The 21,299-nt window shown below is 39.6% G+C and overlaps 1 protein-coding gene and 1 long non-coding RNA gene across 2 annotated transcripts; both read right to left on the bottom strand.

Moving 5' to 3' along the window:
- Window positions 1–450: 450 nt before the first annotated feature.
- LOC139478269 (uncharacterized) lies at window positions 451–1,696 on the bottom strand. The gene is made up of 4 exons (XR_011654299.1): window positions 1,582–1,696; window positions 1,344–1,407; window positions 949–1,042; window positions 451–548 (listed from the first exon to the last, which is right to left on the bottom strand). It is a non-coding gene; the product is annotated as an uncharacterized lncRNA (long non-coding RNA).
- Window positions 1,697–6,315: 4,619 nt separating this feature from the next.
- Window positions 6,316–21,124, bottom strand: LOC139478863 (GPI ethanolamine phosphate transferase 2-like). Its single transcript, XM_071261524.1, has 12 exons — window positions 20,733–21,124; window positions 18,952–19,161; window positions 17,611–17,799; window positions 16,387–16,531; window positions 15,659–15,880; window positions 14,514–14,731; window positions 13,609–13,869; window positions 12,235–12,686; window positions 10,718–10,903; window positions 9,375–9,678; window positions 7,645–7,835; window positions 6,316–6,730 (listed from the first exon to the last, which is right to left on the bottom strand). The coding sequence occupies exons 1-12, from the start codon at window positions 21,063–21,065 to the stop codon at window positions 6,487–6,489; spliced, it is 2,955 nt and encodes a 984-aa protein (XP_071117625.1). The 5' UTR covers window positions 21,066–21,124; the 3' UTR covers window positions 6,316–6,486.
- Window positions 21,125–21,299: the final 175 nt, after the last annotated feature.

The following is a 21,299-nucleotide window of genomic DNA, read 5'->3' on the forward strand; positions in this document are numbered from 1 at the left end:
CAGCTGCCCATTGTGTAATTCCCTTCCTTTGAATGGTTTGGGGTTCCAGCTTTATGATGTCCGTTTGTAAATAATCGAATCTGGAAAAGACAATCCAGTGATTGACAACATAAGCATCGATCCACGCAGTTCGGACCGATGACATGCATCAACTTAGTCAGCGAGCTGACCACCCGATCCCGTAAGTCGCCTTTTACAAGCGCAGTCGCCTTTTATGACAAGCATGGGTTGCTGAAGACCTATTCTACCCCCGATCTTCACGTGCCTATTCTTTGAATGACATTGTTAAATACTTATATCTGATGCAGATGATGAATGAACAACAAAGATACATTGTTTTCAAAAATTGTATTCAAAGATAATTAAAAAAACAACTTAATTTCAAATATATACAACATAAGCTCTTCTTTTTTCTGGGTGGCAACGAGGTCCTAGTGCTTAGGCCTTCCATCTCCCCACTGTTCTACCAGGGGCATATTTAAGAAATCGACTGATCATATCCTGAAGTTCCATTTCCATTGTCTTTGGAAAGGTCAGGAGGACTGAATCTGAAATAATATTAACATGCAATTAAATACTATTATAAAGTTATTCAAAACTTGTGTGTATAACATTAAAACTAAAACGACAGATATTGTGTTATTATATATAAAAGAATCTTAATTATGAATATCCCCTAAGCTTACTCACTGAATGAAATAGTATCACAGATACATTTCCTTTTAGATTTCATTTCATGTGTACACAGTATCCTCAGATCTTTTATATACATATATATATATATATATATATATATATATATATATATGTGTGTGTAGTGGTAGCAAACACAAAGATATGATTTTAGTTTGAACAAAAGGTGTTATGTATACAGATCGCTTTATATGAGTGCTGGTCTAATTTCTCTCATATCTCTATATAAAAAATATTACTTTAATTACTTTTAACCTTTAATCAACACACACAAAGTAGTACATGAAACGCAGTCTTGGTTTTCTTCCCCTTCATGTTCATTTTGGACATGGGCGAGTTTGTCATCATTCTGAAAAATAACCAGTAACATATCTGAGGATGCAAATTCAAAGTATGGATCGATGTTCTTGATGTACATATATAATCATTGACCAACTGATTAATGATTTGTGTATGGATTAACACCACTTCCTTATTATAAACATTCCACTTATCTTACAATGAGGCAATAAAAGTATATACCTTACCACATTTTCAAAACTCAAAAAACTTGATCCCTACCACTACTTGTACCAGTCTATACGGATCCATGGACCTGAGTTCTACCTACTGAGCTACTGTAACCTTTCACCAATTTCATTCTATTTTACCTTAGCATAGCCTTTTCCACGTGGTCATCGGCATTCGCCCCACCAATCCTTCTTAAGTAATTTTCTGTAAAAAGAACATTTGAACTTTATATGTGGTATGAAAATCATTATATAAGTATATTAATTCAACCAAAACTTATGGCATGTTACTGTTTACTTTTGTTTCCAAGCAATTCATAACAAACAACATTCTAATCTTATAATGTAGTAACAGTACCGTAACTTCAACTTGACTTACCAAGCTGGCCTGATATTCATCCTCTCTCAGTCTCCCCTCGAGAGTATCCAACTCATCCAGTGTATTGAGTTGCTCAATAGAGCTTACTGATACTGTGTATGCCACTGAGTCTTGATTCTGTTTCATTAGGTTCCTAATTTCCATCAAAAGATAGAGAACCCTTCTCTGGAATCCTGTGAAAAAGAAATAAATACATAACAATAAAAGATAGTTTGTTGTAGACATAGAATGTAACAGGTATAGATTCCTTTAGTGTAACTCAGAAAGTAGCACAATATTTAAAGCAAATTGCACAGCCATAAATACCCTAATTATTATAAGTTAATCTGAGCAAGTATGTCTGTAGGCGCATGGTTTTAACATCAAAGTTGCTTCGACAACATTTCTGAAAAGGTATAATTAAACAATCAAGCAACTTAATTAAAACAAAAACAAATCACATTTAAGGTGCTAACAGAACAAACTGGAAATGATAATACCTATTGGGAAATTATATCTTTACTTCTGTTGGAATGTAAACAATTTATCTTTTTTGCCAACAAACTGAAACACCATTTACAACAGTCGCTATTTCATGTCTTAAGACCTGCATGCCAATGAAATGAACAGCTGATGGTGGTAGACATGCATCCTAAACGATCTACAATTGACCCTGCAATTAATTGTCCTAAAGTCAACAATGAACATATATATAAATAGAAATCTACTAATGCATTAATTTTGGACACTATTGCTAATATTTTAAAATATTCATCGGAATAATAATGTTCAAAACTATCGGAAGATATATCTGTATAATCTAGTAACATTAATTGCAACATAATTTGAGTCAAATACCGAATATCAAATAGTTTCCACATTGACAGCCAATCAACCAAATCTGACAACCCACCCAATTTATTAAGACGGTAGACCTAAGTATTGGCACTGTTATAATTCATAACGTCTAATGGAACAGTTTCATAATTTCTTCTTGTAGAGATGGCAAGTTAAGTTGACGTTACATGATGTGCATTACACCCCGGACACCTATCCGCCATGTTTGTTCGATGCTACTAACGAAGCGGCACGTGACAGCATCAATACTTGAAAAAAATAGGGCGATAAAGGTCAAAATAAGCAGAAATATTACCCCGCTTGCATTTCTATGGTTTAATATGATTTAACTTTGAAATTGAACATCAAAGCGATTCATGAAGTCGAAATTTGGACAACACAGAAAAAGTACTCAAAAATAGAAGGTAAATGATGGCGTGCACCGACCTCATTAGTGACATCCGTCGGAGTGACATTTCAACAGACACGTTGTATTTTGTATGTACATTGGTAATACTATTTAAACATTTACTTTAAATATTTACTTACGAAAGAAGTTAATTCAAGCCATTGTGTGTTGGGGCCCCCTGTTAATTTAGCAAGGCGAAATAAATGGCGTCTAACGAACTTAGGAACCGTCACTGAGGAATGAGCTCGTGCACAAGTGGCGCGAAACCCATGTCATTTTAGCGAGGCCACAAAAAATGGCGGCTGAAAAATTGGAAACCATTAGTAAGGAATGAGCTCGTGCACATACCTTACCGAAAAATGGTAGGTGTCCGGTATATTGCATTCAAAGCAAGGCATTTAACATTGAAAATCTACTTCATGCAACATACTGATTGAAGATTTACACTGAAATACCGTAACACAGAAATTCGATAATGGCGCGCGGCAACCTCGATCAACATGGCTACACCCGCTCCGTGCATCAGGTCAACATTTCAACAACTAGGCCCATGTAGATCTGGTATTTTTCAGTAACTTAACTCAAACATATACGGATAAAAAAAAAATTAACTATACATCAGTAAAAGTCAATTCATATATTCGCGCGTGCCGACTGAGCCATGTTGTAGCCCACTTACACAGCCTGCCCAGCCTATCAATGGACCGATTGGATGGGCTATTTATAATCTGTTCGTCAAAGGTGTGTGCGAAAATGCAACTTTACAGATCTACGTGTCATAACTAAATGACCATTGAACTACAACTCATTTTCAACATAAGATTGGAAACAAACATGCAAAGAATGTCAAATGTTACTTGAACTTACCTTCTCAATCGTGTATCCGCCAAGTTTTGAATTTTTTGCGCAGTCGCAAATCCACTTCCTGTCCTCGCTGATTCTAAATATCCAAATATCATCAGCTGCAAGTACCGAGTTCAAGTCCACGCGTCAAGATATTTATTTTTCAGGTTAAACCCTTTTCAACTTTATTTTTTCAACTTCTCCCTGAAGATAACACTGAAACACGTCGGGGAATCATCCGTGTTGTGTAATTATTTTGTGAATTTCTTTACATATGTGCACGTATATATATATACAAATATACATATATAATATGATATACCTGGCTTATTCAAATTTGAATAGGCAGCCTAACTGCAGTGTTTAAACTGGTGAAACGGAGTGGAAAAGTATGGTGATTTGTCGATTTTCGAATAGGCGTACGTCAAATTGAAATGATGTACGTACGTCTTAAATTCAACGTTGTTGTGACGTCAGTATCACAACCATGGCTCAACGTTTAAGATTTAACGTTGATACAACGTTGCGTTTTGGTTGATCAACGTCACAACCTAAACGCAACCAATTTTAAACGTTGATCCAACGTTGCGTGCCTGCTGGGAGAGTTTTCAGCATCCTGGTGCAAGAAAGTAACCTTGTTGTGTACACCACTGCAGTAGCAGGACCATGTGAAATATCGTCCTCCCGAGGCAAGAGCGTCCACTTGCCTTTTTATCAAATATCAAAGCTTGGTTTCGACCCTTGCCACATCAAGCCCACTTTCCTGGGCTAAATATGATTGAACTATCGCACATATCGATAGTCCAATCAGAGAAGTTTCACAAAATCAACATCCACGACTGGGACACCTTCGCATGAAAGAGGGGCGGTCGGGTAGCCTAATGGTTAAAGCGTTCGCTCGTCACGCCGAAGACCCGGGTTCGATTCCCGACATGGGTACAATGTGTGAAGCCCATTTCTGGTGTCCCCCGCCGTGATATTGCTGGAATATTGCTAAAAGTGGCGTGAAACCAAACTCACTCATACACTCGCATGAAAGTGATTTTAATTACAACTGCCTGTCTTTGTTGACACGTCTAGATAGACAGGGAGGGCTGGCTTAGCTCCTAAATTATATACTCCACAAGTGTTTTGAATATTTTGAATACCAATTCTACAAGTGTTTTCTGACTTGTTTTTATGTAGATATAGTAAACTGTTGATTCACCATCTTATGACATAAAATGGCTGATATCCTGAAGCAAAGCTCCTTCAGGAACCCACTGCAGTTAACTGTGTGTTCAGAGATGTTCCTTCGCCATGGCTGGAAATATTGTGGACATCTCTTGTGATGTTTGATGTCTGTCACACATGTGCTTTCAACTAATTAAGTTTAAGTGCCATGCAGGCTGGTTAGAATTGATCTTCAGCAACCCATGCTTGCAGTAAAAGGTGACTATGCTTGTCGTAAGAGGCCACTAACAAGATCAGGTGGTCAGGCTTGTTGACTTGGTTGATGCATGTCATCGTATCCCAATTACGTAGATAGATGTTCATGATGTCAATCACTGGATTGTGTGATCGAGACTCGATTATTTACAGACCGTTGGCATATAGCTGGAATTTTGCTGAGTATGTACAGTGTTAAACATCAAACAAACAAACAAAAAAGGGAAAGTGTTACACCCTATCAGCCCAAAGGTTAAGTTCGAAATGGTGATTTCCTACTTGTCCAGCAGCATTAGTCAACACTCGCCCCTTTCCATGACCTACAAGAAGACTCGTCCCCCTGTCGATGATTGTTATGTGAGAAAATACGACAAACCAATCAGAATGCGCGGATGATTTCAAGTTCTTCGTCAAAGAATCCCTCAGAAATAATTTTTGATTTTACATATGTCTTGCATCTAAAAATATACCAAAGACACAGTTAAATGTGTTCAATCATACTGTACAATTCCCCACGTCCTGATGTGCTTTAAATTGTATCTGAAATATATATAATATATTGGGAAAATGTGTGAACCATTACGCAACGAGTTGACAATTGTTATAGGTATGCCCGTTTACGCTAAGACGGAACCCGGTCGCAAACATGGCCACGAGAGGGGCATGAGTCGCTATGCGGCTTGTCAAGGCATAACACAAGTTGGTCACGAATGGTCCAGCAGCTGGCCAAGGGATAATCCCCATCATGTTTATTTAAGCTGAGGGGTGTGTGCGCCATCCGTAGGTTGAATTTGTATCTATAACAATAGGTGGTGGACAGATTTTGTTTGTTTATTTGTTGTGTAACGCTGCACTCAGTAATATTCCGGTTATCTCAGTATCTGATGTCGGTCTGTAAATAATCGAGTCTGGACCAGACAATCCACTTATTGACATCATGAGCATCGATCCACGTAATTGGGATACGATGACATGCTTCAACCAAGTCAGCAAGCCTGACCACCCATTCCCGTTAGTCGCCTCTTACGACAAGCATAGTTGCTGAAGACCTATTCTACCCTGGATCTTCACAGATCTGGTGGACACATAGAAATGTCATATTATGTTTGATGGTTTGCCAGGTTGTTATCATTATTTGTTGGGTTTTTTTGCAAGATATTAGTCATATTTTCTGTCACCATTCCAAAATAGTGGAGCTAAAGCTTAAGATAGTATTTTATTACAAAGGTAAATCCATGTGACCTATTCAAAAAATATGATATGATCAACAAAAAATACACAAACATATCAATAAAACATGTCAGATCATTAAAGTCCAGAATAAATTTCAAATATGACCTGCTAAAAAACAGTTCCTGGAAAACAACATGTCATATCTGTGTTGGTTCTCTTCACCAAGTTCTTGATGATTATCGCTCGTGTATTTTTCTGCTTTTGGCTCTACTGCTGTGACTGAGCGCTAGGACTGCATGGAGAATGGCAAATGTTGACAAGACCACGGTGGTCACACCTTCATACAACAACTTGGGGGAGAAGACAGTCCACACAAACAGGTGGTACCTCTCCACGGTCACCAGCACGCAATACACAGACAGGGGAAGAGCTCGGGACATCAACACCGTCACTGCCGCCTCCTGGTGGCCAACTCTCAGTCTGAAAACAGACAACAGAGAACACTCAAACACGTCTCCTTGTGAATATACTGTATGTGCCTTGGAAACATTCCATTTGCTAATGTTGGGGACCCCCTCCGTGGTCTAGGGGTATCGTTTGCCCAGAGAGTGGAAGGCATGGGGTTCCATCCCCGGCCTCGTCATACCAAAAGACGTTAGAAGATGGTACTTGTTGTTACCCTATCTGGCGCTTGGCATTAAGGGGCAAACACAAGGACTGGTCGGCTCAGTCAGTATACTGTGTCTGAGTGGGGCATTCATGTTAAACCCTCAGTGGGCTACCACTACAAAATCAGTGACAGTCCGGACTAGTACAAGCAGACACACACTCACACACACACACACACACACACACACACACACACACACACACACACACACAAAAATTACAATAATCTTGAACGCGATGTAAAACCCCATTTCACCCAATGTTGAGAAGGTTTGGAGATATAAGGCCCATGGAAAGAAACAAAAAATACTTTGGTATATAAATTTCAAGTTAATGAAGGTTCCTCTTATATTGTTTTAAATTCTACACTTAAAACTTTATTTGCAGTTTTCTAATGGGGTGTTGGGGTAGCATAGATGTTTGATTTCCCACATGGGTATAATGTTAAGCCCATTTTTGGTGTCCCTCCCCCCATGACATTGCTGGAATATTCCTAAAAGCAGGGGAAAAAACTATACTTGCTCTTTGTTCCAATTCAACTCATAGTACACCATGTATACAAATATCTGACCTGCAGGATCCGGTAGGTATCAAAACTACATTTCTCCAAGAGGACAATTCTTTCAATACATAGATACGCAGAGTGAAAGGACATGTTCAGTATTGCAGTGACATTATTTTCACTTACACTCCTGCATGTTCACAAGATGATAAAGGATAGTTACTTATTAGTCCTGGAAACGTCATCTAAGTTGACGTCCATCGTGCTGATGTATTTGAGGAGTGAGACCATCCAGAAGATTGGTCCAGCGTAGGTAGAGAGGCACATCAACAGACCAATGAGGAGAGGGTGGTAGTCATGGAGACCCACGTAGCCGGCCGCCACGTCCACTGTGGTCAGGCTGTTGGAGTTGCCCTGCGGAAACAGACAGATTTTACTGATGTGAGGGTTTCATTCCACAAAGCGATCTTAGCACTACGACAATCATAACACCCTTACTTTAACATACCGGTAAACTTAGGACAGTCGCAGTGCTAAGATCGCTTTGTGGAATGGGACACTGGTCAGGTATGCATGTCAGTAGTGTAGCATTGGTTTTAATTTCAAGGTTGATCATTGCTATGAAAAATGAATGAGAATAGCACAAGGGTATGATTAAAGCATCCTTTCACAGTATCCATGATGTGAACATAGGCAAGCTTTCGAGGTTCATTTCCTTTATCATAATGGGAAGATGTTTCGAGGGGAAAAAGCAGACAGATAAAACTGTTTCTGTTGGTGTTATTTACAAATATTTGAATATAAAAGGTCAGACAGGTACTGCTTTCAGTTATGTGGTAATATAAACAAATATGGCATCAGCGATCACGTCCGAATTGATGAAAATCGGTCTTGAAAAGGGGTGTAGCTAGGCCTTTCACAAGTGGAAGTGTAAGCTACTTTAGCTATATAAATTGCGAAGAAATTCAGCGAGATGGTGAGTGAGTGAGTTGGGTTTAACGCCGCTTTTAACATTATTCCTGTTATATCACGGCGTGTCAGCTTACGCGCGAGGAAAGCCCGAAGTGATACAGGTCTCAGACATTTAGCGAGATGGTAAGGATATCAGTTCCCACACCTGTGCAGACCTCTGCACCTAAGGGTTTTTTCCTGAAAAATATGTCTGAAATTTTATCTTCTTTCATTTTGTCGCTGTGGGGAAAAATTGTTTGTAGGCAATTGTCTTCTTGTCTTCATGGTACTTGCATCACTGTCTAAAAGACAAGTTTCATTTGGAACTAACGTGACTGTCGTGACTGTCTCACTGACTTAGCACTGACATTGTGATGTTACATATATTGATGTACATATTCCAGGAAAACTTGAGATACCTATTATGAGAGATGAAAATACTTATAATTCATGTTAAATGTTATGAATGACGATAAAGAGGTTATCACACGAATGTTTTTTGGAGGGTAAATATCCCAAAACACAGCCGCTGGATAACCTCTATATGCTAACACACAGCTGGTAGGAAATATTGCCATGAGCCTCAAAACTCCACAGTATGACAATTCTGATGCTTTCTATTCAGCTTTGTTTTATTACTATACCAAAAACATAAATATGGAGTGTTTTTTCATGATAAAGGAATACAAGTGATCACATATATTTAATGATTAGTACCTTGTTTGAAACCTAGAACCAAACAATTACTGATGCATCAATGTTTTCGGATATCATATGTTTTTGGACGGCCATCACAAGTATCGCGAGTACTCCTACTATATCGATGGTTGTGGCGTCACACAGACATTGTAAATATGCAGACGGTGGCTTGTTTTTAAAATAAAGTTGTCTTTTAAAAGTAAGTGCGATGTTTTATGGTTCTTCTTGTGATTAGACAGAAACTACGAATGCGTCAGAAAACCCATAACAAGCAGATAATTAAATGCAAGACATTTGACGAACCTGGAAGAAGAACGTCGCCTGCCCCATCCACAGACAGTACAGTGTCAGGAAGGCAGGACGCAGTTTGGTGATGGAGATCATGTGACCGGACACCAGGCTCTCTATTGCAGCTACCATGGCAACCAGTGCTGAATTGTGTGGCCGTAGCAACAGCATCATAACCAGCAGCCATATTGTCTGTAGGCTTGACCACAGGTCAGTTGCCTGGTACCCTGGCTCCCCCTGCTGGCTCCTCCATTGCCATAGCAACATGATGAGGGACAGGAAGAGGATCAAGTAGGTCAGCTGGGCTTCTAGGACTCCTCTGGGAACAGCCAATGTGTGAAGGTGTATTCTTTTGTTAAATGTTGGTACATTCCTATATTAAATGTTGGTACATCCCTTTCTTAAATGTTCTTACATGTTTTATGCTCCTAAAAATGTTGGTACTTTCCTATATTAAAAGTTGGTACTTCCCTATATCAAATGTTGGTAAGTTCCCGTGTTAAATGTTGGTACTTCCTATATCAAATGTTGGTACATTCCTGTGTTAAATGTTGGTACATTCCTATTTTAAATATTGGTATATTCCTGTGTTAAATTTTGGTACATTCCTAAAACAATTGGTATGTCCCTATATTAAATGTTACATTCCTAAAAAATGTTGGCACATTCTTATGTTAAATATTGGTACATTCCTGTGAAAAATTCGGGTTCGATTCCCGACATGGGTACAATATGGAAGCCCATTTCTGGTGTCCCCCGCCGTGGTATTGCTGGAATATTGCTAAATGTGGCGTAAAATCAAACTCACTCACTCACTCCAGCTATATGACAGTGGTCTGTAAATAATCAAGTCTGGACCAGACAATCTAGTGATTGATATCATGAACATCGATCCACCCAATTGGGATACGATGATATGCATCAACCAAGTCAGCAACCCTGACCACCCGATCCCATTGGTCGCCTCTTCCGACAAGCATAGTCACCTGTTATGACAAGCAACAAAAGATCTGAAGTAACATGTGACTAAAAAGGTCAAAGCACGGTCATGTAAGACTTGTTTGGGGATTGAAATGAGCTCACGGTGCATCACTGACCTTCAAGTGGTAGTTTACTGAAAATTCTAAAAAATGATCCAGTGGTATAATATGTCCAAGAAATACACAAAATTCTCAGAAACAATTTAAACATTCTGGTGTCTGATTTCATAATGATTTATGTAAACAAACAGATCGTGGATGAATGCTCGTGACATCAATCACTAGATTAACTGGTCCAGACTCAATTATTTATAGACCGCCGTCATAAAGCTGGAATATTGCGGCATTGAAAACAACAAACAAAAAAAACACTCTTACTTTGTCATCCCTGAGTACACACCCGGGAACACAATGACACCTGTGGCAGCTTTAGAGCAGTAGGTCGATATCGCAGCCAAAATACTGCAAGATGATTGGATGAGAGATGATGATCGCCATCTGGTGGTGACAAGGCACAACATGGAGATGGCCACGACAGCTGATAAAGCCGACTTGTTCTCTGGTCTGAAACAACAGACAGACATTAATAGTGGGAGTGATGAAAGAAAATACTTGCTTTCTCAATAGGTTCATTTCACTATTGAGTTGATATGCTGATAAATATTCTTCATTTTGATTACGTACACTACCTCAAGCAAATCACATTCACAAACAGGGATTACTGGGGTAGTTTTGTGGTAAGGTACTTCAAGCAAAGTGACAGGTCAGATACAAATTTTAAATATTTATTTGAGTTTATTTAAAATGTCAGAATATAGAAGTGTCTGTCCCCTATTTTCTGATGTCATCAGGATACATACAAGTACATACTTGTAAGCCAGGATAAGTTGAGTTGTGACCTGACAATGTTTGACTATGTATAAGGTCCGCCCACTGGCATGTACCATTGTGAAGAGAGGGGTAGCGGGGTAGCGGGTAGGGGTGAAACGATACTACAGGGTCACAATACGATATAGATCACAATACGATACATAGGTCACGATATGATACGTAACACGATATGATACATAAACCGATATGCATATTTACATAAAATCACATGAAAACCCTGTGACTAAATATTACAGAACATGTTCCAAAGGAAAAGCTAGCTGTAAATTCATGTTCATAGCGTCTATTTTAGTAGTGAACTTGAAAAGTTAATTACAACACATTTTGTAACATTTGACTCACAAAAAACACTGTGGTGGGGTTCAGTAAATGAGGAGTAAGTAATTTATTTTAGCAAATGTTTCATCTTGTATTGATACAGAGACAAAACCTATCATGTATCATAAAACTCACAATGCACTGGTTCACCGATGTATCGTTTCACCCCTAGTAGTGTGTCCTGTCTCGGCTAACAACGACTACTCGTGGCAAGTTCAATACCACATAAAAGTACTCTGTATTCTCAATTTATACCTTTGGGTTTTCATGTGCTTTTGATTAAAACCAACCAGTTTGTATTAATATTGTATTGGAAAAAATAATTGCAACTGACATATTGTTTCATCCCTATTGACAGTTGCATTGATTGTCATATACCTACTGATGTGTGATTGTGTGAGTGAGTGTGCGTGTTTAGGTATTGGTGCGAGATCCGAGTTGCAATAGCTATTTTGCATTCTATTTTATTCAAATCCAATTAACGTAATCACAAAGCAACCTCAAAATCTGAAATGTTGAAATTCTTGCATTTATATCATCACAGTCCAGGGGCCACTTGCACAAAGCAATCTTAGCACTATGACTATTTTAAGCCTATGTGAAAGTGTGGGAGTTATGATCATCTTAGCGCTAAGATAACTTTGTGCAAGTGGGTCCTGGTCTGATGTGTCAGGTTGATATCTCACCTGACAAGCCAATCACCCATGTCAGGAACAGTCAGCCATTTGTCTCCTGTCTGATTCCACCTCCTCAACACGCTGCATAGCATCAGCACAACAAACATGGCTGCCACTGACGTGACAGACGTCCACACCGTAATGCTTGATGAACCACAGTCTAACTTCTCCCTCTGTTTGATTATCTCATGATAAGATGTGTCCCTGCGAGTCTTATGGCTGTTCTGATTATCTGTCGTCTGTTCATGCCTATCAAAATCACCAATGCTCCCTGCTCTTTGACTTGCTGCTTGAGAGCAGACGGCACCAATGAGATTGCAGATGATGACAGCATGCAGGGTGGTGATATAGAAGTACCACGTCTGATGTTCTTCCTCCACAAAACTGCTGGACAACAGACTGAGAGTGTGCAGCAGTGACCCTCCAATAAACACCCACTCCACACACGACATCCTTACATACTGAAATGAGTGAGAAAACCACAGGGGGCATTGAACTACAGTAAACTATGGTTATAATGAACTCAATGGTACCACTAAAGTTTCGTTATAACCGTAGTCGTTATAAGCATATATACAGCAGACGGACAGGACCAAAACATAAGTTTGTTATAAGCATGTTCATAAACATAGTGTACTGTACTGCAGTAGTATCAGTAAAATCATAAATTATCGTTCCACAAAGTAAATTTTCTGGTTTATTTTACATCACAGAGAGATAGGAAGAGAGAGTGAGTCTGTCTTGACACTGCAATCAGCAATATGTCAGCCAATGTACACGTCTGCTCAGACAAACCAGTGGTCGATGGCATGAACATTGAGTCACACAGCCTGGGTACGATGGAACACAATCAGCCAGTCCTACAAGTGTTACGGCATCTCGTGGGCTCTTAGGATGAGTGTGAGGAACTGAGGACCTGCTCTCCTCTCGTACTCCCGACAGAGTTCAACATCTCCAATCCAAACACAACCTCCTTATCCTAGATTCGGGTGGTCGGGTAGCCTGGTGGTTAAAGCGTTCGCTCGTCACACCGAAGACCTGGGTTCGATTCCCGACATGGGTTCAATGTGTGAAGCCCATTTCTGGTGTCCCCCGCCATGATATTGCTGGAATATTGCTAAAGGCGGCGTAAAACCGTACTCACTCACTCGCTTTTCCTAGATTCAGTATGTTACTTGAGAAGTGCCTGGAGATCTGAGGTAAGATAAGTAATCTCATGATTTTTATAGTATGATAAAACGCTGTGATATAACTGGATCACAGTTCAAAGCGGCATTAAACCAAACTCGCTCAGTCACTTTTATGATGAACAGTATTGGTATAAAAGTAACATGAATGTATACGGCAGTCCATGGTAAAAACACTCATAGATGTTCTGCTTACCATAATTCTGCCTCTGTATTTGACCAAGGACATAACCAGGAACAGTGTCGCCATGACAACAGCTATCATCACCATCAGCTGAATTGGAAGGATGAGGATGTGGGTCATACACAGGAAGTCGCTGCGGAGCTGACTCGTACACATGGTCATGTGACCCAGCACAACGGGGATGCAGCAGATAAGACAAACAGCGATTCTATTGGTTGAAAGTCTGAATGTTGACATGTCCGACACTGACAACAAGAGCAGCAACAATAGTATCTGGAAGGAGAAATCATTCACCAGCAATCAGAGCTCTTAGTTCTGAATGAGCTTGTATTTTACATTTAAGTCTTTAATACCACTGCTTTGCCAATTACTACATAATAACTCCTGACTTAGCAACGTATACATGTTACCCGCGAAGATCGAGGTTAGAAAAGGTCACTGTGAAAGGCAACTATGCTTGTTGTAAGAGGCAACTAACGGAATCGAGTGGTCAGACTCGCTGACTTGGTTGATTCATGTCATTGTATCCCAATTGCATGGATCGATGTTCATGATGTCAATCACTGGATTGTCGGGTCCAGACTCAATTATTTACAGACCTCCGTCATATAGCTGACATATTGCTGAGTGCTGCGTTAAACAACAAACACATACATGTTATATATTATGTCAAATATGTCATCTTTCAATTTGCAATTACTTCCAAGTCACATTCCTCAAGACTTATTTGGTCACCAGAATGAATGTGTTCCAAGATCCATTTATAGACTGATCTGCCCATTGACAATAATCTGCAGATTTAAACAAATTTAGTTGCAATTACCACCAAATTTCTTCATAAGTTTAACACAGAAGTTTATCAGATTTACATGCTAGAACTATAGATGAAACTACACGGAAACCATTCTCCCACTTACCAGACAGATCAATACAATGCCAACCCCCATCCCGTGCAGGTCATAGTTGGTGGATGTTTCACTGACCCTTGACCTCATCTCCTGCACAGCCTTCCCATAATCCTTCACCAGACGATTACCAATCATCTCCCAAGATTCTCTTGACATGTTTGTGCTTTTCGTCTTCAGCCAATCAGAATGTCTGTTCATCACTTGCTCATAACGACGATATCCATTTTCTAGATTATATCATAAAGAAAAATCAGAAGTTCAGGAGGATTATTTCTAAATGTTCGTTGTGCAGCATCTATAAACTAAATTACATCTTGAATTATTTATTAGACCGCTGTATTTTGTGTAGGATTTAGCTTTGTTTTGAAATAAATTTTTCTTTTGTTGTTTCTTTGATTTCATTCTGCTAGCTGCAGTAGCTTAACTGTTAACTTGAACTGTTTTAATATCAGTTTTTTGTACCTTGTGTGGTATGCAATGTTGGTGAATTCCCCAAAGTCAATTGTTAAATATATATAAATCACTACTACCACACCATGATTTTATCAATAGATTATTCATACAGCAGCAAATGGAAGTCAGATCCATTCTTATTATCATGAGGTGGAAGGGGGATATACGAATGGGTGCTGTCCATCCGTCCATCCTTCCAACCACCTTCCATCTGACCGTCCGTCATGTTTCGTTTCTAGAGCAGAACTCAAAAAGCATAAGAGATATCCTAATCAAACTTGGCACATAGAGAGGTCAATTGGTGAACTAGTGCCTTTTGATAGTTTGGAATTTTTAAAAAAAAATTTTTTTTTAATTTCCATAGCAACGACTTTGACTTAGACAGAAAATGGCGGTAGTGCTCGTTTCCGGAGCAGATCTTGAAAACCGTACAATACTGCCTTGCAGACAAATGTACATGTCACATTGGTAGGGTATGTGAGTGAGTGAGTTGGGTTTAAAGCCGCTTTTAACAGTATTCCAGTCATATCACGGCGTGTCAGCTTAATGTGGGAGGGTGCGCACCCCCCCTTTTTATTTTGAAAAAAATCTTTATTTCTGTATAAATTACCACCAAAGAAAATAATTAGATCTTAATTGTGCACCCCCCCCCCCCCCCCCCCTTTTTCAAAAAAGCTGTATCCGCCCATGTTGAGTGTTACCTTTCTCAACGTTGGCTACGTTCTGCTCCAGTAACAGTGACACCTGGTGGCCATTGACCTGCATTAGCCGCACCTTGTCCTCAAGGCTGTAACCAACCAGAGTTGAAGCAACAATCTCCCCCAGGTTATTTTTAGGTATGGGTATTCCCATGAGGGCAGCCAGAGTGGGTGCAACATCAATCTGCATAATGCTTCCAGGACTAGCCATGTTCAGGGCTGGTACTGTAACAGTGAGTATTTGGAGTAAGAGTTTTACTTCACTTTTAGCAGTATTCCAGCAATATCATTGTGGAGGGGGAAGGCAACAGAAATGAGCTTCACACATTGTACCCATGTAGGAAATTGGCCTTGGGCGTCACCAGCGAATGCCTAAACCACTAGACTACCCCACTGCCCACAAAATATTAAGAACGCAAAACATGTGTTTCTGATAAGATGTATTAAATGTTCCAGCAGTCCAAAATCATGATGCTTTTGTGATAACTTTTTAATGTAACTTGCAATCATGAAAAAAACATAAATATCCCCGAAACTACAAACTCTGGGTCAAAACTATTTTCATTTAAATTAAATTTTCTGAAATTCATCTTTCATAAACAGCGTGTTTAATTCTTTGTTTATCACAATAATATGTATATTGTAGTAACATCACTATCGTTATAAAATGATGCCATAGTGCTAGTTACCAGTTATCCGCAGTTCAAATGACAAAATATAACTACCCCTACCTGGTACAGTGTCATGGAGGCTGGGACTGAAGAAGATGACGGGAACAGTTGTCTCCCCTGGTGATGCCCCACCATGGCCGCCCTGATCACTCATGCCATGATCTCCACACACCATCATCAGACTTGTCAAGTCCCTCTCGTCCAACTGGAATCAATCTGGTTATTACAGCTACTTGCAAACTGATGCAAATTCTTAAGTCTCGGCAGTGTACAATTTAGGCTTAAAAAAATAAAAGAATTGGTTCTAAGGCAATGTTTTTTTAAATATAGTGAGGGCGGGCGGTGTCTTTTTTTTGGTGGGGGGGGGTGTTCAAACTAGTATGTAATCAACAATCAACCCGAGAAAGGGCCTCCCTACATAAATGTATTCCTTGATGAGTAAAATACTGGAATACAGTATTTGACTACAGTTAGACCTGGAATATTTAAGGATTTTGGGGTTGTTTTTTATAAAATGGAAATAAAAACGAAACATGCAGCAAACTTTATGATGATGCGGACGGTGCCTGAGAACCAAGACTATTATTTTTTTTAGCCTTACAAATGAAATTCTTTTCTCATTCACTAGAATGCCAGACAGGGTAACAAGTACCATCATTTAACGTCTTTTGGTATGACGCACCCAGGGATCGAACCCCCAGAAGGTCTCCGGGCAGAGGTTCTACCGCTAGACGAGGGAGGCGGTCAACCCAGGTTACTGTCCTCATGCCCGTTTCACAAAGAACTCACAGCGCTAAGACGGTTGTAAGTCTATGTTAAAGTATAGGCATTACGGTAGTCGTAGTGCTACAATCGCTTTGTGAAACGGGCCCCTGGTACATAACAGTGATTTTAGGGAGAAGGCGGTAATAAGTGCTGCACTTGTGCCCAATCCCTTTGTCTTTTTGGACAATAAAATATGTGTAATGATAATAACAGTGAGTTAGAAAGTTGGGTTCAACAGCACTTTGAAAAGTTATATCACAGCTTATCGACTTCATGTTTGTAAGAAAGCCAGAAGTGATGCTGACGTTTACCATTTGGTGAAACCCATGAGCACGGGAAAGGTGCTATCACCATAGAAACATAATCAGGGTGAACCGGTATTCAAACCAACAATCCTACGTTTCTGACACAGCTATGGGATGCAACTCTGCACATCAAATTGCAGCGCTTTAGCCAACTCGAGGTACATACTAATTACTGCAATATCATGATGGGTCAAATATAGACAGCCTGACCTACCCACTGCCTCATTGCTTGATACAACTTCTGCAGGACGTTGTCCATCTCAAACAGTTTGGGACTGATGAGGGGACTCCTTGGGCCATCGAGGTGACCGATGTGGTCAAGTCCGAGGTAATGGAGGACCATGACATCCCAGTCATCCAGCGTCATCTCCTCAGGGAGGTGGCGGGTCACATTCATGTCCACCTGAACACAATACACGCCACGTGAAACAACAATTTCTAAATGATGGAGATTGTTTGTCCAAAACATAAATACTCACCGACAAAAGAGTGAGTGAGAGAGTGAGTGAGTGAGTGAGTGAGTGAGTGAGTGAGTGAGTGAGTGAGTGAGTTGGGTTTAACGCCGCTTTTAACAGTATTCCAGTTATATCACGGCGTGTCAGCTTGATGTGGGAGGAAAGCCTGAAATGATGCAGGTCTCAGACGTTTACCACTTCGGTGAAACTCACAAGCACGGGTATGGTGCTGACAAACCTAGAAACATAATCGGGGCGAACCGGGATTCAAACCCACAATCATAGGTTTCTGGCGTCCCCAAGGGCGCAACTCTGCACAGTGAATCGCGACGCCTTAGACGACTAGGCCACCCGTGCACCCTACCCCTTGTGACAAGCCAGTGAGTCTGGGACGAGGCTGCTAGGTGATGTTGAACGCTGCACTCAGTATTATTCCAGCTACCAGTATATAACAGCAGCCTATAAATAACTTAGTCAGGACCACACATTAGGTATGATGACACGCCATCAACAAAGTCACCAAGGCTGACCACCTGATCCATTTGATTAACTCTTACAACCAGCAAAGGTAACAGAGAAGTGACACCACACGCTCAGGCACATGGATGACTCAGCATTACAAGTCACCAAGGCTGACCACCTGATCCATTTGATTAACTCTTACAACCAGCAAAGGTTGATGAGGACCACTTCTAACCTAAAGTTACCATGGGGAAGTCTGTGAGATAACGATGAGATCGATAATAACTTACATTAACTGTTGTGATATAATAAAGTTTAGACTTACCGATACAAACTTGTTATTGTCAATAATGTCAATTGTCAAAGATGGAAAGCAACTGTTTTTGTTATATCTCAAACATCCACCAAGTAATCTTTGCATAATTGTGTAACTGCTCACCATTGGTGTCAAATATATCGATTTCTGTCAGGATTTTCTTGCATACTTGCAAAAAGTTACTTCTCCAATATTTATCAATAATTGATTGACAGTTAGTTAGTGATTATAGACCGCTAAAATCTATATCGATAGCCAGCCCTAATGTATAGGGTTCTGCCACACCATGATCAATAACTAATACAGATGATGAATAGTCTACCTCAGTATAGTCAGTAACAAAGAAGGAAGTCGTGCCATCAGTCCTGGAGAAGTGATCTGGGAACAGCTTCATCCATGTATCATCACCAAAAAACACAAGCTCCTTCCCTGCTCGCTTCAGTTGTGAGATGATGTTGTCCTCCTCCAGGGAACTGGAACCGAAGTTTAGAACAACATCTACAAATCCCGGGATGCCACCAGTTGTTAGCGCCTACAAAGAAATTGATTATTAGCGATTTGAAACTTGGTTCCCAGTTCATGATAAAAAAGAGTAATCTCCACTGAATCCTTATGACATTCATTACATTATTCACAGTTCCTATTGGTAGTTTACTCACATAAGACTCCCTATCTCAAAAGATGACTGTTAGATCGCCTTGGTAGGGATAATGTCTCAATTTCACACAAAAATTTCATCTTCAATGAAATGGAGAGGACTGTCCTTTTTCTCTTTTTGTTTCTAAAGTTTTTATTTATGCTCATTTATTGAAGCTGAAAGATACAGTGTTAACTATTCTTTTGTCACACACATGTAGACAGTGATGAAGGGAAAACATCAGATTTCTTTGGGACAGGATGGTTAACTTAATACATAATTATTTGAATTAAATTTTTATTTGGTATGCTTCTTACTGTTCTTGAAAGGATCCTAATGTGTAGCCAGCCATAACCTGATTAAAGGGACACTAGGCTCGGCTTTTTTTGCATTTTTAGCAAGTTTGATTCAAGTAGCACAAACTGACTACTGATTGTGGAGTAAAAGCGGCACCTCAAAGCTTTATGATAAAGACAAGAATAATTTATGTCATAGTATACATGGTATATGTGCTTTATTCATTTATATTAATTTTGTGGATGTTTTATTTATTCATATTGCTTTGTGTAGTGGTATATATACTTTATTCATGGTTTATTAATCACCATCATTGTCACCACATGTCTCTATTTACAACAATTCATTGGAAGCTGACAACAAAGTTCATATCGCCACGTCAGGAAAAACAGGACTTGTGCATTTCACACAGTGGAAGGGGAAGACTCTTCTCTATATCTTGCTACAGATAGTCCAGAGCCACAAGCTTTGACCGAGGTTAAATATTCGCCAATCAGTGCTGTTTTCGCTCAATGACGTTTTGCTGAAGTGCCGTTTTAGCGGTAACTCATTTTAAAGTTATAGATAATGTTGCCTTTTGGTAATCTCTGACTAAATCTCTGAGCTAGTCTTTGAGCTAACCAACAGATGGCATATCTCACAATGAAGTCCATTAAGTGTTGACTGATCCACATGACCATGAATGACTGGCATATTTCTGTACCTATTTGGGATCTCCACATTTCGGTAAAGACCTTAGCAAAAGTTGTTGTCATTTTTGGTAAAAATGGGCTGCCATTTTTCATTGTTGCCATTCCAAAGTGTTGGCTAATTAACAAATCGGCCGAGCTTCAATTTGTCAATTTAACTCATTAACCAACAACACTGCAGTTTACAGGGCACAACTATTTTGCTCTAATTGACTCCAGTGATCTTGTATGTCTTTTCAATCAAAAATAAGGATTAATTGTTTTGGGGTTAGGATAAGTTACATCACCTCTATCCTTAGCAAATGGATCCCTTGTCCCAGCTCGAAAACAGGCAACGACATGATCATTTTAAATTTACAGTAGGTACCACGGATTTGAAAAAGGTAAACAGAGTATACTGCATTGTTGCTGATTGGAATTTGAAAAGTGCATGCTGTGAAGTACAGTATTTTCTCATTTTGAGTTGTGAACGTTGAGTACCTTTATTCGGGGTAGTGTAACTGTTGGAGGGTGGGCCTTTGCAGTGAATGGCAGCACATGACCATCTCTTATCATTTCCTTCAAGAATGGCATATACGTTTGAGAAGCAAGAACAAAGTCAGCCCTCAGTGCATCAATGACAACTATGATAAGTCTGTCGTAGTGTCCCCTCGGTACTGAATTATCAGTATGTCCGGGCACGGCTGGGGAGTCCTCCAGTCTGGCAAAACCTTTTAGACCTTGCTTCAGAGGGAAAAATCCCTTCAGAAATACCGAGAAAGACAAAATCTGTATTAATGCCAAACCAATAACAATGTACTCTTTCTTCATCATTGCGAATAAGTCTGACAAAAAATTGTGATAACGTCATTAAAAGGGAAATGGGATCACTGTATAAGTTGGCTCATTATAAGTTGTGGGGGCGGCCATTTTTATTGTAAACATCCGGTTGATTACAAAAGTGTCATTGATATTTAAGGCGGTAACAATAGTAAATGTAAATATGGTTGTATTTGAACAATATTTGCATATTTTGTATAATGTTATATCGAAAACAATAGAAAGAAA

Source organism: Haliotis cracherodii, unplaced genomic scaffold (assembly GCF_022045235.1).
Source record: "Haliotis cracherodii isolate W230 unplaced genomic scaffold, xgHalCrac1.p SCAF_4, whole genome shotgun sequence".
NCBI classification, from domain to species: domain Eukaryota; kingdom Metazoa; phylum Mollusca; class Gastropoda; order Lepetellida; family Haliotidae; genus Haliotis; species Haliotis cracherodii.

Coding starts and splice junctions, on each gene's coding strand:
- LOC139478863 (XM_071261524.1), bottom strand. CDS start 21,065: ATGATGAAGAAAGAGTACATTGTTATTGGTTTGGCATTAATACAGATT. Junction 19,162..20,732: donor TTACACTACCCCGAATAAAG/GTACTCAACGTT, acceptor ATTTCTTTGTAG/GCGCTAACAACTGGTGGCAT. Junction 10,904..12,234: donor ATGGGTGATTGGCTTGTCAG/GTGAGATATCAA, acceptor CTGTTGTTTCAG/ACCAGAGAACAAGTCGGCTT.